This window comes from Cygnus atratus, chromosome 9 (assembly GCF_013377495.2).
Source record: "Cygnus atratus isolate AKBS03 ecotype Queensland, Australia chromosome 9, CAtr_DNAZoo_HiC_assembly, whole genome shotgun sequence".
NCBI lineage: Eukaryota > Metazoa > Chordata > Aves > Anseriformes > Anatidae > Cygnus > Cygnus atratus.
This window is the reverse complement of record NC_066370.1, coordinates 22206871-22223862: the sequence shown is the minus strand read 5'-3', so window position 1 is coordinate 22223862 and position 16992 is coordinate 22206871. Positions and strand designations below refer to the sequence as shown.

The 16992-nt window shown below is 44.7% G+C and overlaps 1 protein-coding gene across 4 annotated transcripts in view; it reads right to left on the bottom strand.

Annotated features, from left to right (window-relative positions):
• Window positions 1–16759, bottom strand: part of MECOM (MDS1 and EVI1 complex locus) — a 38207-nt gene extending 21448 nt beyond the window's left edge. The window contains exons 1-6 of one of the 4 annotated variants that reach the window (XM_035557142.2): window positions 16657–16759; window positions 14426–14642; window positions 11469–11616; window positions 10458–10614; window positions 3198–4554; window positions 1134–1221 (exon numbers count right to left, since the gene is read on the bottom strand). In XM_035557142.2, the coding sequence (XP_035413035.1) occupies window positions 1134–1221; window positions 3198–4554; window positions 10458–10614; window positions 11469–11616; window positions 14426–14642; window positions 16657–16705 (2016 nt within the window). In that variant the 5' untranslated portion in view covers window positions 16706–16759. The remainder of the gene's footprint in view (window positions 1–1133; window positions 1222–3197; window positions 4555–10457; window positions 10615–11468; window positions 11617–14425; window positions 14643–16656) is intronic. The other 3 variants (XM_035557143.2, XM_035557145.2, XM_035557141.2) reach the window with 3 other exon arrangements.
• Window positions 16760–16992: the final 233 nt, after the last annotated feature.

The window sequence follows — 16992 nt, the reverse complement described above, 5'->3', positions numbered from 1 at the left end:
CCATGCAAGAGCATTACGGCAGTGTATCTGCAACGATACATGCCATCAGCTGTCCTTCCCAGATCTCCACAAGTCCCATACTTCAGAATATATTCCGTACAATTTCGGACATAACAACTGTTGCTTTCATTGGGGGAAAAAAAAAGAAAAGGCAAATTGAGGCAGACTAGTGGCATGGTCTGCCCAGGAATTCAGAGGAAGCTGCGCCAGAGACAGGAGCTCTTGGCTGCAAAAGACCCATGTGGGTGTCACTATTAGGGTGAAACTGCCCATAGTCAGCAAGGGGTTCAAATTTGCAAATAACACAGAGCATTTTATTTCAAGAGTAAGATATTTCTTGCCAAAATATTTATTTTGCACTTTTTTTTTCTAAATTGCCTCGAGCAAAGAAGAGGAGGACAGAATGAGGGTGCAGTGCTGCTGAAGAAAATTAACGTGCAGTCTGCACACACGTACTCTTTCTGTACTGCATACACACTGAGCTTGTTGCACTGTCTCAAGGACACCCTCGTAAATTGTTGTTCAGCAAGTAAGAAGCAGGATTATGGCCTATGAACAACACAGCAGCCCTCTCGTATAGCATGGCTTCGGGCATGGAGGAGAAGGGATCCTACAGTCACTGCACACACTATCACCCATGACTGCTAGATAGGACATTTGCATTACGAGGGTTGAATGCATTGGGTAGGTTTTCTCTCTTTTTTGGGAGTCCTTCAATGTTAACAAAAGCAATCGATTGTATAAAAACAGGCAAATAGCCGGGATGCTCAGTTATGCTTGCCCGACTTTGAATCTACACCAACTCCCTGTAGGCAATACTGCCTCCACTGCAACGGCCCTGAAAAAGATGGGCAGCTGCGAGCGTTGGTGGCGACGCTACGGTTTTGGAGGAACACGGTTCTAAAACATACATGTAGTTCGAATCTGGCTTCCTCTATAATCAAAACATGTTGTTTCATCTGCAAAACATCAAGAAGCTCAGAACAATGCTTACGCTTTTCCACCACAATGGTGAAGCAAAAACTGTGTGTTTTAGGAAATCCAAAAATGACTAAGACCGCATTCATTTCTCTGCACCTGCTTTGAAGCATCAATAGGCTTGTTTACAACATCTAAATTCCAAAAATACTTACTTGTGGATGAAACAAGAATCCCGGGGAAGGTCTCAAGTATTTCTCTTTTAAAGCTTCGAGTGGGTCAGTTAACTTTCTTTTCTCTACTCTGTAAATGTTAAAATTAGATTTGCTTATGATGAATCCGTCTCAGATATTAATAATTATACAGCTACTCATGTTTAAAACAGTCAATTATACATCAAGCAGTTTGTTTCTCAGAGATAATGGCAAGAGATAAGGAAGTACAGTCAGCCCTGGGTTCCCGCACACGGCTCATTACTACGGGCGGGGGCTGCGGATCGCCGTTGAAGGGCGATCATCGTGCCATTTACATAGGAAGCAATCCCGCTTCAAAAGACCAGCAATAATGATAGCAAAAAGCAATGACTAACTACCGGGGACTTTTATGAAGAAATAAGGTGACCAAGTGTGCTCTCCACTCAGAGGAGTGGAATTCAAGGCAACGGGAGCTGTGAGCAAGAGGTGCCTTCTCGCCTGCCCATGCGAGACCTTGCCGTCACCATCCTGGAGACCCTTCTCTGCGCACGCCAAGGTGGCCCTAAACGGGGCTGTACGAGAAATGCAGGCTTGCAGGAAGGCACTGGAGCTGACCTGCCACCAACCAAGATTGTGATGAACTAGCGTGCGTGTTTGGGCACCGCAGTGTGGGCGACTCGAAGCAGTGTGGAAATTTGAGGTCTTTTTGCTTTCTCTGTCACTGACGTGTACGGTTTAAGGGACAGACCCTGTTGTCCTTACGTAGATGTAATTCCTGGCAAAGGACGGCTCAGTAACATCCACCCTTGTACTATGTTGCCAGAATTTCTATAGACTTCATTAGTTCGTCATGCAGGACCATAAAACACAAATAATTATTTCCACTGCTTCAGGCATTTAAAATCACCGTGACACAAATAAAACCTACGGTCTAATACAGATATCAATCTGACACATATAAAATCATCTCAATAAATAGCATCATACCATGTTTCTTCATAATGACTACCTGTTGTCTTACATGAGAGCATTGTGCAAACACTATGCCCACAGCAATTCTTTTTAGGTAAAGTAATAACAAATTAACATCGTTTTCATGGCCATAACTTTTTTTAACAATAGGCTGTAAAATCGGTCATTTAGATTATAAACAAACATTTTTTTTGGCTAATAATTCCCTAGACTAATTTAGATGCATGACTTCAGCTGATTGCAGATACGGAAACAGAAAGGCAAAGGGCACAAAGGGGGGCTGACGTACACAGGATGTAGGTGAAATCCAGATCCCAGTGAGATTGGTGTCAGCTCTACTGGAAGACACCAAGGGGTTGGGATTTTACAACTGGTTTTCGAAACCTCACTTGACTGACAGTGTCTGCTTGCGTGCATGTCAAAGCCAACACAAAGGCTCCCATTGATTTTGTAGGGTAGATCAGATTAACTAACCCATGGTTAGGCTTTGTACACACAGGGACATTGTGCCTTCAATTATACTAATGAAATGCCTAGATAAATCCAGCCATTACTCAAATCAATGTTAAAAGGGGCAGAAATCACTCTCAATTTCCATACTTTTTGTACACCTTAAGATAAATTTGCTTCTCGTTGTACTTATGAGATCTTGCCATTTAATTCAGGAAGAAAAAAGAGGCGGTGCACAACTGGCAGCCTTTTGGGATGCACTCTGATTTCCAGGGAAGAAAAGATACAGGAGGCAGTAAAGCCAGGTTGGAAGCATTTTGGAAGAAAAGTAATTTCTGGCAAACCAGTGCGGTCAAACACACAGTAAATATAAAACCCCTTACTACTGATGCCAATGCATCTATGGGTAAGAGGCTACAGTCCTGCACATCAAGCTGTGCAGGTTAAACCAACAACTCAGTGCAAGTAGGGCAGTAATGAAGACTTGCTAATCACTGCATTACTGCACCCAGGGTGCGCAGGTCAGCAGGCAGCCTGCCCCTTTCCCCCTGCAGTAACCCCTGTAGGGTCGGCAGGAAGGGAACGGGGTTGTCCCGTGCCTGCGGACAGGTGGCCCTGGCAGACCTAACTGCTGTACCAAAGGGTGCCAGAGAGCAGCGTTACCTGTAAATGGGATCCATGAAGAAGGGAGTCGGTCGGGCGTGCTGCAAAGAGGACTCGGACGCTTTCCTTTGCTCGAGGTCGCCTCCTTTCTTTTCACCAAAGACGTGGTTTTTCCGAGGCTCGACCTGTTTTATGCCACTGGCTCGACTTCTGCTGCCCATGCTCAGATCTAGAGGCTGGTCCTGGCTTGCCGCAGGCGGAGCTGCTGGCTTTGAGGGTATGGGAGTAACGGGCTTCTCCTCCTTACGCTTAGTGGTGAGGTCAAAGGGAGACTCAGAGCTTCCCTTTGGGATCTTCTTGAGTTCACTGGGTGATTGGGGCTCCACTTTCAAGGGTAACGGTCTCAAGTCTCTATCAGGAAATGGATACATTGATTGAGAGAATGCTGGAAAAAATGGGAGGGGAAACATGGAAGGGTAAGGTAAAGCTCCAACTTTTTTGTCTTGCAGCCCCACAAGTCCTGTTGAACCAAAGTATTTCTCAGCAATAGAAGCAATAGCCTTTATAGAATCATTCACCGCTCCTGACACCGCAGTCTGCTCCTCTAAAGATGGTGAGAAAATGGAATGATTGCTGTGGTCTTTCTTATTATTTATTGAAGCCAAACTCTGCAGAGAGCTTACTTTGTCTTTGAACATTTTACCATTTTCTTTAAATTTCTCTTTCTCACTTTCAATGTCACTTTCCAGATCAGAGCCAGAGGTGGTTTCCAGGTCACTGCCACTGGGGGTACTGACATCGTCAAGGTCACTACTCTCTGACTGGTCACTGAGTTTCTCATGCGGCCTCTCTTCAGAGGACCTCTCTGGTTGAAGCTCCACTGGCTTATTTTCCCCTACAGATGGTTGCTTATTTAGTGCCTTCAAAATATCCTGGGTGGCTGGCAGTATCTGAGGATTGGTCATGAGGGGACTTTGACTTTTGTTTGTCTGATCTGCGCTCGGTAGTCCTTTAACAGGAGAACTAGTAGGTAGCAAAGGTGGCCTGTGGTACAAGCCTGAAGGAAACAGACCGGGGAAGCTAAAAGAAAATCCAGGAGCTGTTGGAAAGGTAAGACCAGCAGGATGCCTATTGGCTCCAAAATAGTCAGCAAGGCCCGGATTTGCATGATTCATATTAACCATGGACGTTTTATCCATAGCTGGGGTTCCAGGAAGTGAAATGCCTTGGCCAAAAAATCCTCCTGCTGCAAAATGGTTCTTGCCCTCACAAAATCTCCTGTGTTTATTTAAGGAAGACGTAGTGCTGAACATTTGTCCACAGTCTTTGCACTTGATTTGGGTTCTGCAATCAGCATGCATGCGCTTATGTCGACAAAGGTTTGAAAACTGAGTATAGGATTTATGGCAGACCTCACCTGTATGTAAACAACAACAACAACAAATCTCAGGCTTTATGGTAATTGCCCCCACCCTCAAAATTTTGCAAATAAAACCATTTTTACCCTCCAAATGTCAATTAGGAAGCCGTTAAGGAGAAGTCTGGGTGCACAAAAGCTATTGTACTGTTCCAAAGCAAGGCATCCAAGCAGACAAATGTCTAAAGACAGCACCAAAAAACCCCCTCCAACAAACCAGAGCAGGTCTGAAATCACTAAAAGGTAACGCTTTTGGTTCCTTGCTTGCTCTTTGCACTGCACAGCGTTGCACATTCGATACCATTATTTCACATTGCATTAGCACCCAGAGCCCTGCCACGAGCCGCGGCTCGGTGCTGTAACACGGATGAACCCACGGTGCTCCTGATGAGCGAGCACCCATGTCCCCGAATGCCTCCGTCAGCGTCACCGTGCACACGTGTAAGTTAGCCAGAAACATTTGCAGGGCCAGGCAGGAGACAGACAGAGCTGCCTGGCAGAGCTCTCAGCCTGCAAGACCCATGGATACGAAAGAGGCAGAGGAGAAGACAACCAGGTATTTCCAAGGGCATACTATTATTAACAGACATTATTTTCGATTTACAATTAAGAAGTTAATCTCATGAAAGCCCAGGCTACAGCTTCTAGACTAACCTCAGTCTGGTACTCTTGCATGCCCAAAGCATTTCTATACATGTAATGCATATGCTCCCTACAGGTGCCTTAGAAGCCATGACTTTGAATTCCATGTTTTAATAACTTTACTAGTCTTAATGTTGCTTATTTGTTTCTTGCACACGAAAAAAATACACCGTATTTCAACAGCAATTTCCTTTAAAAATGCAGCTGTATTTGTTTGTGTGTCCGATGCTCAGAACAGCTCAATGGATTTCCTTTCAAGCTCCTCTGGGATGAGAGTAACTTCAGCCTCACAAAAGAAGCACTTGGAGAAAGCCAAGGGGAGATCTACCTTGATCTCCTGGGCCTGAGCTGGCCTGCGACACTCATCGTGCTGCAGCACAGCTTCCAGCTAGCAGTTTTGGTAGCAGGAGGCTGAAAGTCACCCCATCACCAGTGCAGGGCGAGACACTGCTATGGAGACTGAATCATGTCAATGAAGCCAACGGGATTTTTTTTTTTAGTTCCCCACAAAAACCTTCACATCACTTTTTTTTCCTTCTTACATTTAGCGTAGGTTACCATTTCAATGATTTTTCTGGCCTCTTTTCCCACCCTTCGGACTAGCAGAGACAGCAGGCAAGTCCCCAGCTGCGCTATGTGCTGTGCTCTTCAACACGCTAATATTTCTCCGTGCCTCTGGACTAACTTGCTTCTACTGGTATCAGCCCCAGCTTTGTTTAAAAACAAGGCAACAACATTATCAGTAAGCAGTGTTATCCTTCTGTAATAAATCCCCCCCCCCTTTTTTTTTTCCCAGCCAGGAAAAAGCATGTTGCCACTGTATTTTTATTTAATTTGCGTTATATCATAGGCTCTCATCTTTCACACATCAAAGCCACACAACAATACACATTGTGTATTCTGAGGCCTTTTTAACAATCATTTTCATGATTTGACACAGACTGACATAATTTACAATGGCTCTATTTTAAGCCTGCAAAGGAAACTGAATTGAATGTATCCCATCCTGCACTGTTGGTTCCCATGAACTGCAATCACGTCCTCTGACTTCCACTCGCACCGGGGCCTGCGCTAACCTTCCTGCTCATCCAGATCGCTGCCCTTGAGAAACTTGACCACTTGTTGTCATGTCTCGACTGTTTACCTCTTCAGTAGGCTGCTCCATATCTCAGCAACAATGCTCCCATTGTTCGAGGGCCTGATCCTGCCCGTGCTGCACCCACCCCTTTTCCCTATTCATGCCCCGTTGACATCCCTGGGACAATTCATGGGGTAAAGAGCACAGAATTGGGCCCAAGCACAGGAAATTTGCAATGCGGTAATTCAGGAAGAATGTTTGTTGCTGTATATCAGTTAGTGTTCCTGTTGGAAATCTTCATTCACAAGGAAAGAAACAGAAGAGAAAGGGAGAAAAAATGAAAAAGAAGAATAAAAAAAGAGCAGAGTAGAGAAGAGAAAAGAAAAGAAGAGAAGAGAAGAGCTGCTCTTGTTCCTTTTTAATGCTTGATTTTTTCTTAATAAGTGCCTTCTGTTTCTCCTTTAGGAAAATATTTTGTCTGTTTAATATGGAACTATTTTTTATTTAATATAGAACTATTTGTTGTTCACTCGCTGCAAAATAAAACCCTAATTTTCTGGTATTTTCTCCTATCTTTAGCCTCATCCTAGGCATAAGATCTCTTCTAACACCGCAGAAACTCATTGCCGTACCTCACGGTACAGAATCAGGCCCCCACAGCTAAGCTTCTGGAAGCGTTGTGCAGCCCTCACCATCACTGTTGAGCTCTTGCACAAAAAGTTCCTCCCACTTCATTGCTGATCACAGAAACCAAAATTAAACTGACCACAACGGTATAACTTGAGTGAGCACATCCACAGGCTTTCACAGCCTTCATCTTGGATATTACGGGCCAATTCCCATCACATCCAAGCAGGAAAACTCCATCTGCACTAATAAAGTTATGCCCAATACATTACAGCAGAGCATCAGACCACGTATTTTTCTTCAAAAAAGAAAATCCCCATTTTCCCTTTTGAAAATGCATACGTTTACAAAACTAGGCTAGTGTATGATTTAAAACAAATCATATTTTATGGGCTTTTGATTTTCTACCAGGTTGTGCTAAGGGCCTGCTCCTTATCTACAGGATTATATTAAATGTAATGCTGCAGTCAGAGTAGCATCTGGGGGAAAAAGGGTTTATTGGCACAGAGATAGTCTTCCTAGAGTTGGGAAGTTCTCCTTTATAGAGCCTTGATATATTATCCATTTATTAGTCTCCATTAAACTACTCAAAAGGCAACAGAACTGAGGTATATTCTACTCCTGTAGAAATGCAACCATACACACAACTAAGAGAGATCCTTACAAGCTCTCTTTAAGAGAGTTCTAAATTGTTCATTTGACTAATACATCTGATCTCAGTTTTAAAACACAATTAAATTGATAATGGCAAAAAACATTAAAATATACAATTTTTTTATTATTATATCGATGAAACAATTAACTGCTGTACCGAGGAGTTCACCTTTCTGAGACTAACAGCTATTTAAAACTGTTTAATGAGGTGCCTCTTGCATTTAACAGCCCATTAAAAACATGGGCTTTCAAGGTTGACAAAGAAATTTCGGGGACAGGTCCAAAGTCCTTACTGCCCAGAGGAGTCTCACTCTCGGGGGCTGTCACCTGAACCCGGGTGGGATGTGGCAGCAGCGAGCCGCTCACCCAACGCCTGCCGGTTCTGCAGGAGATCAGCTGTGCAGATCGCCTGCGCTGCCCCGACCTCCGCGGGAGTCCCGGGAGCCAGGACTACTCGGGCAAGTCCTTGTTACAAGATCTACCTCTTTTTCACCACATGACTTTTATTTCCAAGTAAAGCTTTGCTTAAAATTTAGTGGACGGGGGACGGTTATCAACTTTAATTGCTTCCACGTATCAAAGCAACAGAAGCTGGGTTTGATTTCTCCTGTTACACCTTATTACATCCTTTAAATCTTAGCGCCATGCTTTTAAGCAGCTAACTTGTAAGGGAAGCTTCCCTCCTCGCAGCTTTTATTGCTGCGCAGACCCAGGTTTAACACAAACTCCCAGCCTGTCTCCCAGATTGCAAAAATTCATCCCGTGCTTAAGCACGCTCCGTACCGCGATCGTCTCTGGACCCCAAATTAGCCAGCAGTTAACTTTGCATATTTTCTGCTTATTAAAAAAATTACTGTAAGTACTATTCTGAATATGTTCGGTCTATTATGGCATGTGGTTTCTATTTGGAGAGGCTGGAGATTTTGCGAAGGCAGTGAGTAATTACCTTAGTGTTGGTGAGTTTTCACTCAAGCTTGGGCGGTGTACTGTAATAAGAGACAGTTGCCATAAACAGACTGGTAGAGTAAATCATGGTGTGTGGCCTTCTGGTGGAAAACAGATATCTCCTTGAGGTGACCCTACCTCCCTCCCATTGCTCAGCAAAGCCTACCAACATGTGGTCTCCAAACCCTTTTGTTCTGTAATTACATGGCTATTATTCAGGGATTGCTCAATGCGTTTTCATCTCTCATACTGCGCATTTCAAGAACACTGGTTGCTGGTTTGATTTATCAGGATAAATAGTAACAAAAACATTTTAAGATTATTTCATTTGAGAGAGGTGCCACTTTCGCATTTTTATGCAGGGCACTGGCTGCAAGAGGACTAGCTGAAGGTTCCTTACCTGGACCAGAAACTATCCTTGTCTAATAAGTATAAATTTAAAGTGTAATTACTTAACCTGTAATCCTAGGTCTAAGAATTATTAGTGACATTTATTATTGGATTGGGTTAGTTATATATCTTCTTAGTGAAGAAGCCCATCAAAAGGATTATCTAACCCAATGGCAGATATACAGACTTCCCACAAATTAGCCTTGCAAGCCATTACTGCTCCCCTCGAGGCATTGTAAGACCCAAAGCATGTGTCAAAGCAGCATTTTAGAGCTCGCTAGGTTTCCATATGCTGAGGAGGCAAATGCCCCAGTCGCAGCTGCCTGCTCCAGCAAACGGGACCGTGCAGCGTTGGCTGGAGCTGCAGCTTTGCTGTCTTCTGCTGTGACAGCAACCTGCTGTGCCTAGCATGCTGCCCGGCTGGGGTGCCGCTTCTCCTGTCAGACTTGGTGTGAAATAGGAGTACAGAAAATACAGGCAGCTGGAAAAAAGTATCAAGATGACATTTGGGTAAATTCTTTTTGAGAACAGCAAAAGGTGAAGAAGTTTAGAGAACAAGGAAGGGAGGTGTTCATAAGGTGCTTTTAAAGCCATAGCAGGTGTCTGAAAAGTATGTGGAGGACATTAACGCTAGCAAGAATAATATTCTTAAATTTTTTTTTGCCTCTGCTTCTCTGGTGAAAGGGAGAGAAAGCAACTTGCAACATTACTGTGCACCCAGATTCTCCGATCTCACACCAGGATTTGGCCAAGTAGCAAACACAACCCTTGGGACTCTGAGGACCTGATTTACAGCCCGGTATAGAGTCAGGCCCACATATGAGGCAAGTTTTATTGCTGGAGCAGCTGCCGGCAAAGCTCTAATAGCTAAACCCAATACTTAAATTCGGGGCATGGAAAAGAGCCTCGAGGAGGGAGGCAAGCTCCTCTGGCTGATATACAATGGCTTTAAGGTTTATTTTCCAATTCCCGCAAAACTCATGTTATCTGCCGGAGAGACCCTGTGGCCCGAATTTAATTTCTAAAGCAAAGAAAGCTTTCAGGTCCTGCTGGCTCTGCCTAACACCCAACACACCCAGACTGTGCCATCCCTCCAGCTGGATGGGACACCCTCCCTGCCCCTGCTGGCACTGCCACCTCCTCCCCAGCACCAGCACCAATGCTGCCCTGCATGGCAGGGATGGATCCAGCACCGCCCGCAGCATGGGGGCTGCTGCTCCTCCAAAGGAGCAGGAAGGAGAGCAGCCAGCTCAGCGTGGTGCAAAGCACGGCTCCCTCTTGCCAAATCTCACTCCCCACTTGCTCTTTGCATCTATGCGTGGAAAAATATCCCAGGGACAAGAGGTACATTTATACATCACACAGCGTCTGCCTGAAAAGGAAAGTCATATGAAAGCAATGCTGTGCATCGGACTAGGAATTACCCAATTCTCATTTAATAACTCACAGCCCCCACGAAACCAGTGGGAGAAGCCAAGGAAGCACAACACAACCTCCTGCCTGCAGATTATGGCGCTTTTCGACAAAAGAAATACACTTAACCAAAGACGTTTAGTGGAAGACTTACATATAAAAGGTTTGACACTGCTGTGGATGTGTTTATGCTGTTTGAGGCCTGAAGAAGTGGCAAACGTTTTGCCACACTCTGGACAAGCGTGAGCACGAGCCCCAACATGCTGGGAACGAATGTGCCTCTGGAGGTTGCTGGGGTCCGTGAAAACCTGCTAGGAAATGAGTACTCATTAACCAAGAAACTTAACCGCAGAAGAAGCCAGTTAACACAAGCGTCTTTCAGAATTCAGACCTCAAAGCTACTGGGAGCTTTTTAGGATTAAAAAAACGGTGGATGCTTGTTGCACCTCAACACGGCCTATGGGCATCAGTGGGAGCTGTGCCTGCAGGACGGGGCCTCTGTTTCCCAGGATCAGCCAAATATTTGGTGGAGCTGTTAGCCCCTATGCAGCCACTACAGCAGAAGCATTTGCTCCTGCGATTAGAAGTCATGCTTTTGAGGCCTGTGACTTCCTGTGCAACACCTTCACAGAAAATGAGTCAAAATATGGCTACAGGAAACCTCCAAACATTACTGCAATAGAAATACTTTGCTGGACACATGGCAGCAAGAAATCTCAATCACAGTCCCAGTATCTAGGGCTTGGCTGCATCTTACAAGTGTCAGCTCAATGCAAAATTTCCATTATTGCAGCAAATGCACTTAAACATGAGAAAGTCCTTAAGCAAAAGGCGCAGGCTTTGGGAATTTGGTAAAACGAGATTTTATACAAATAATCTGTGCAGCAAGCACCATGCTGGAAGTGATACAGATGCTCTAGGAATGAGATGGTTGCGGTCAGCGCAGTCAGAACCTGGCATTTTTTCTTATTTTGATTTATATTGCAGTAGCGTCCTTCCAAATCGAAAGGGGTGGAAAGCTAACATACACAAAGTGAAGATTTAAACCCTTGGGAAACGGGCTGAAGCACTGCGGGAGCGCTACGCCCTCGAGTATCCCAACCCCGGCTGCCCCTGCGGGCTCAGCGACACAAGACATGCCGGGCAGCCTACAAATTCACTGTACCTTGGCACAGTTCTCACACTCGTAGTGCTTGCCGCTGTCATGCGACATTTGGTGACGTATCAAGTTGGACTTCCAGTTGAAAGCTTTGGGGCACTGGTCGCACTTGTACTCCCGCTCCTCGCTGTGGGACAGCATGTGCTTCTCCAGGCTGCGGAAACAGGAGCAGGGGTTCACAAATCAGTGTAGCAAGAGGCGACAACAGAGCACGTAACCAAAAAAAAAAAAAAAAGGAAAAGAAAAAGAAAGAAAGAGCCCCGAAGGCCCAATCCTGACAGAGCCAGGCCTGTTGGGTGTCAGGCCTGTCCCTGCTGGGAGGCAGAGCATCCCCTCTGTACCACAATAAGACATTGGCTCATGTTTCACCGGGCCACTTGCAAATGCTCCAGGAGATGATGCTTCCATCACTCCCCAAGGAGACTATTCCATTCACCTCTCAATATTTCACTCTGGTAATTCCTCCCTGCAGTCTGAATCATTTCTACCTTATTGCTCTCACTCTAACGACATCTAGGATCCTATCACCTGATGTAGCTCCACTCCTACAATGGGAGTCAATCTTCTTACAGCAGGAGTAGACCGGAATAACTCCACTGGTGGAGGACAGAACGAGCATAAGCAAGCAGAACAATGCTTCTGAATACAGCACACTAAGAGTAAAGTTATCCTTGACGATTATTAACTGTGTTCAATTATGTAGTTCTTTTCTTCGTAGTTTGTTCAGTCTGTTAGCAGGATATTCAGTTCCTACCTAATTTCTTTTGCATGTCTTTGAAGTCATTTTCACCTCTGAATTTTCTGAATTTGTCTTTTACTATTCATCTGCAGCAATTATGTTAGCAGCCTTGCCTAACTTTTCTAGAACAATTGCATCTCCACCACGCACTGGTAAACCAATCTCAGTCAGACCTAGAGAGACCCTTGTCCCCACTCTGCCAGACACCTGATGTGAGTACACCACCCACCATCAGCACCAGAGCACTCTTGATCCCCCCCCACCCAAATGTCCAGACCTCAATCTTCACACTCAGCTCTTTCTCAATTTAATTATGCGCACCCTCCAGCATGGCTCATTCGGGCCTTTTGTTTTATATAATCTGTATATAGCATGCTTCTGTACTTTTTTTGCTGTGAACTGTCTTTGTGGTGTATTAGCCTCTCAATAATTCAAGAGTTTGGAGAATGACTGCATTCTCTCTCATTTTTCACTCTTTCTCACAGTACTGCCCATCTATTTATGATGACTCGTTCTTTGTTTTCTGCCCTTTCTCTTCAATATTTAATATTTTAAGCTAAATTTACATTTGCTCAATGATTCCCATATGTTAGATATTGTCCTCTGGTTCATGGGCAGAAAAGAGCTTTAACACCAAATAACTCACGAGGTAGAGAAATGTCGGCCCCAACTACTGCCGCACCCACCCTGCTGCAGCCCTTTCAACTTCTCTACTGACATCAGCCCTTCTGCGTCCATCACTCGGACTGAAAATTAGACACGTGGAGCTGGAAACCGCCCAACAGCAGGCAGCGAGCAAGGCACTGCGCATGCACAACTTCACACTCCGTGTGGCTGACCCATGGGAGCAGCGTTTGGCACATCGCGTTCTCATTTTGGTGCCGTTAATTTTGAGGAGGCGTAACGGTCAAGTCGTACGACATGCTGATCACAGACCGCCTGCACAACAGCGAGCAGCCTCCGCTCAGTCAGCAGGAGCCTGGGAGCGTCTGCGGTTTGGGGAAGGGGGCTTCGTCTTGCACAATCAGCACCTGGCACATCCAGGATGAGAAGGCCTAAGGGACAAACCCTGCACGTGCACAAATCCATGCTAGCATCCCACCTCAGCACACACCATGAGATCCTGAGCCAGGGATTAGTAAGGATTTCTACAAAAAACATGAACTTGCAAAGAACTCTATTAGTGGACGAGTCCATATTTAAATGGCATGTGATTTTCAAGCAATGCTAATAAACACACTGCTGTCCCTAAAAGTGCATAATTAACGCAATTACCTAAGTTGTACCCACACAGTGCAGACAGGAAAGAAGCAGCTGTAGGAGCGTGGATTCTGCTGCACAGACCCTGCCTGAAAGCAAAAGATACTGGCCCACATCTGCTGCTGCTATCAGTTGTCTTCATATGACATATTCTTCTGTCTCATCACAGCAGAGGATCTGACGCAGTGTCTGCCTGCCGAGATACCTCAGCACAACTGCTAGAACCCTCCCGCACCCTCAAAGTGAGAGCATTAAGGTGTGAATTTGTGAGGGATGTACTGCAGAAGCTCCAGAGCACTCCCAATACCTTTCAGTAATTTGCAAAATTTGCTGCACTGCAATATGTTAAGTAGCCACAAAAAATAAAGTGACAGGAAACACGTAAATTAACTTCAGCATATGAAGTTGTACTTTGTATTTACATTCTTACCGATGCATATTTCAAGGACATATGCATATGGGTCTATCTGTTTATGCAGACAGACATATGTAAGAGAAAGATGAACCCCAATGTTTCAAGAAGGTATGGCTGTACATATGTATATTAATATCTAGAACACAGTCTAACCAACCTGCCTCTGCCTAGCATGGCTTGTTTGCAAAGATAAAATCAGTGAATACCGCTCAGAGATGTTTTAAGTAATTCCTACCCCAAAACGGGAACGAGAACTCACTTCATCTGAACTACAATCACTCCTCTGATTTCATCGCCACCAGTCCCACTCATGCCATCTAAAGATCTGATTATCAGAAGATCCAGTTCGTAAATTAAGGTCCCTATTAATAATTGAATTTCTGATTTATTGAGACTCCATCAATTTCCATGCTCTAAAACACCAATGAGCAGAGAAATTTCAGTCATCAAAAGGTGTAAGATTCTGCCCTGGCTGATGCCCTGCATGATCTGACTGAAGCCACTGCAGAATTTGCCTTATTAAACCATGTTTTAAGCATTAATTCCTACCTTTGCAAATCTGGGAAGACTTGATCGCACTCTTTACACTCCTGGATTTCATGCACATCCTGAAGCTCGTTCTCATTCTCAAGCTTTTTCTGGAAGTCCTCCTCCACCATGGAGAACGCGGAGTGAGGTGTGCTGCAGGGGAACTTCTGGTGGTCTACAAGCTCAGCCTTGGACTCAAAGAGCTGGTCGCAGTCCTCGCAGCGATACTGGCGCTCCTCTGGAAGACAAAATGGTTGGTGAGACTGCCTCAATTTTCAGTCATTTTTAGTTACTCTCAGGAGTTACTCAACAGCGTACTTAAATAGATGACTATTTAGTGAAAATAAAAAAAAAAAAGAATGAAAAACACAAAAGAAACAAGGATGCTCTGTAATGCGTTCTAATACTGCTTTAATTCTACAATATGACACTGCAATGCTACCGGTTAACTGCCTGGGTGACAACCAACAGGGATTCCTAACGTTGGCTTGGAACAAAGGTCAGCGTGTTTAAAACTATCCTAAAAAGGGATATACGGGATCTAAGGTTGATACCCAGTGGAGGCTGTTGGTCTCTGCCCATCTGAATAAAGGAGACTGACACAAACACCAGCATTTCAAATAGCCCAAAGGGTGTTCATAGCTTGTAGAAGTCTCTTCATTTCCATTAGAGTTCTCTTCCAGCACCTTCCCTGTTTAAGGTGAGCCAGAGAGAGATGAAAATTCCGGAATGCAGATGTGAAGAAGAGAATCCCATGTTTTTTTTTTCTTTTTTTTTTTTTCTTTTCTGTTGGATTTTCTACTGACAGCCCACGTGAGTAGCCACATGCCCTGTTCTGGTTCCAGAGTTATCTGCCCTGCAGATACAAATGCCCAGGTGCCAAGGAGTCTGGCTGAAATCTCAAATGGATATAATTGGTGCCTACTTGAGGGCTGAGTTGCTCCAGAGAAATCACCACTAGTACTGCTTTCCACTAGCAATACTTTGGTCCAATCTGTTCCTAAATTAGCCCTGTGGGACATATACTTGTGTGTGACTGCAGAAAACTCCTCTGGTACTGTTGATACAGTTGCCCAGAAGGAATAGGCATGGAAAACAGTATGCTTAAAAAGTGTGACAACTTTAGCAACAACTAAAGTCACCAACACAAAAAAGAAAAAAAAAAAGGAAAAAGAGAAAACCCACATCAAATTAGAATGAATGAATAATCCCCAAACTCTTCTTCAATGTACAGGCAGGTAAAAGAAAGCACAGCCCTTGACACACGTGTCCTGCCCTGGGAAGACCCCTGTGTGCAGTCCCCAAATCCCTAAGAATTTGTGAAATGGCCACATTGGCATGAACCGCAATCTAACAAGCATCCAGTTGATATCCTACAGCCAGCTGTGGCTTCCTAACCCACTGCACTATGGACAGCAGAGCAGGAGAAGCATTTGGAGGTGGGGACAAATCTGAGGCATCCCAATCTGCACAGCATCAGCAGGAGCTCAGGAGTTTTACACCCAGGCCCTGTGCGTTGGATGAATAATGAATGAGCACGAGGAGGAAGGATGGCTGTGTTCTCAAAAGTGACAGCGACATTAACAACCTGAGATTTTCTCTTTTCAAAAGAGCAGTCTGGCAAACTGACAAAAAAAAAACAAAACAAAACACAGTCATTATCAGGGTCCATACATCTTAGTCCTAAAGGACCAGCAACTAGCACAGTCTGGAGATAATGATATGGACTCTCTTCCTTCTGCAATACCCCAAAACTAATTAAGTTTCATTTCTGAAGCCTTAATGATGCCCTCAGTTACCTCTGCAGACCTCTGTTTCTGCCAGGGAGGTTTGTGTACACGAAGGTAAGACCTGAAAGATTTGCAGGGACGCAACGCTGAGAAAAATCAACTCTGCAAAGTAGAGTTCAGCAGACTAGCAGGTACAGAATGCACCACTCAATTTTTTGGGAAGTTATTTGGGCCAGGCGTGATAAAGAAAATAAACAGAGACCCTTCAGTGCCACTGCCGGCACTGCTTTTGAGATCACAGCCATACCTCAGAGGCACTGAAGGAGTTACGTTAGTATTAGAGCAGTTTATTCACTGAACAGCTTTCAGAAAAACAGAAGGGCGGAAGATAGACAAATATAACCATAGTCCAGCTCTCCTCCCTGGCTACAGGCAAACTATTCTGGATTTCAAAAGTATTGCAACAGATGAGAAGTCTCCCTAATTTTTTGAATACCTCATATTAGATAAGAAGTGACTAACCATGGATGTCTGGAGCCATTGTTTCATGTGAATAATCTTCACTCTTCATGAACAGTAACAGCTCCTCTCCAGGTTCAATGTCTGCTACAACTCTGTAGAATATCTGGAAAAGAGAAAGGCAGGTGAATGCCACAAAGGCGGAGGGGAGGTGAGTCCTGCAGTGGTAAACTGGGGAGGTGCCACCCTGGGCTGTGGCAGGGGGCCTCCTGCCAGCCCTTGTGCTTTGGGCTCCATGAAGATAAAGAAGAGATTGCTTTCAACAGCTTCTGCTGCAAAATGAGCTGCCTGATGACTGCAAACACCACCAGCAATTCACATGCTTTATTACACCAGATC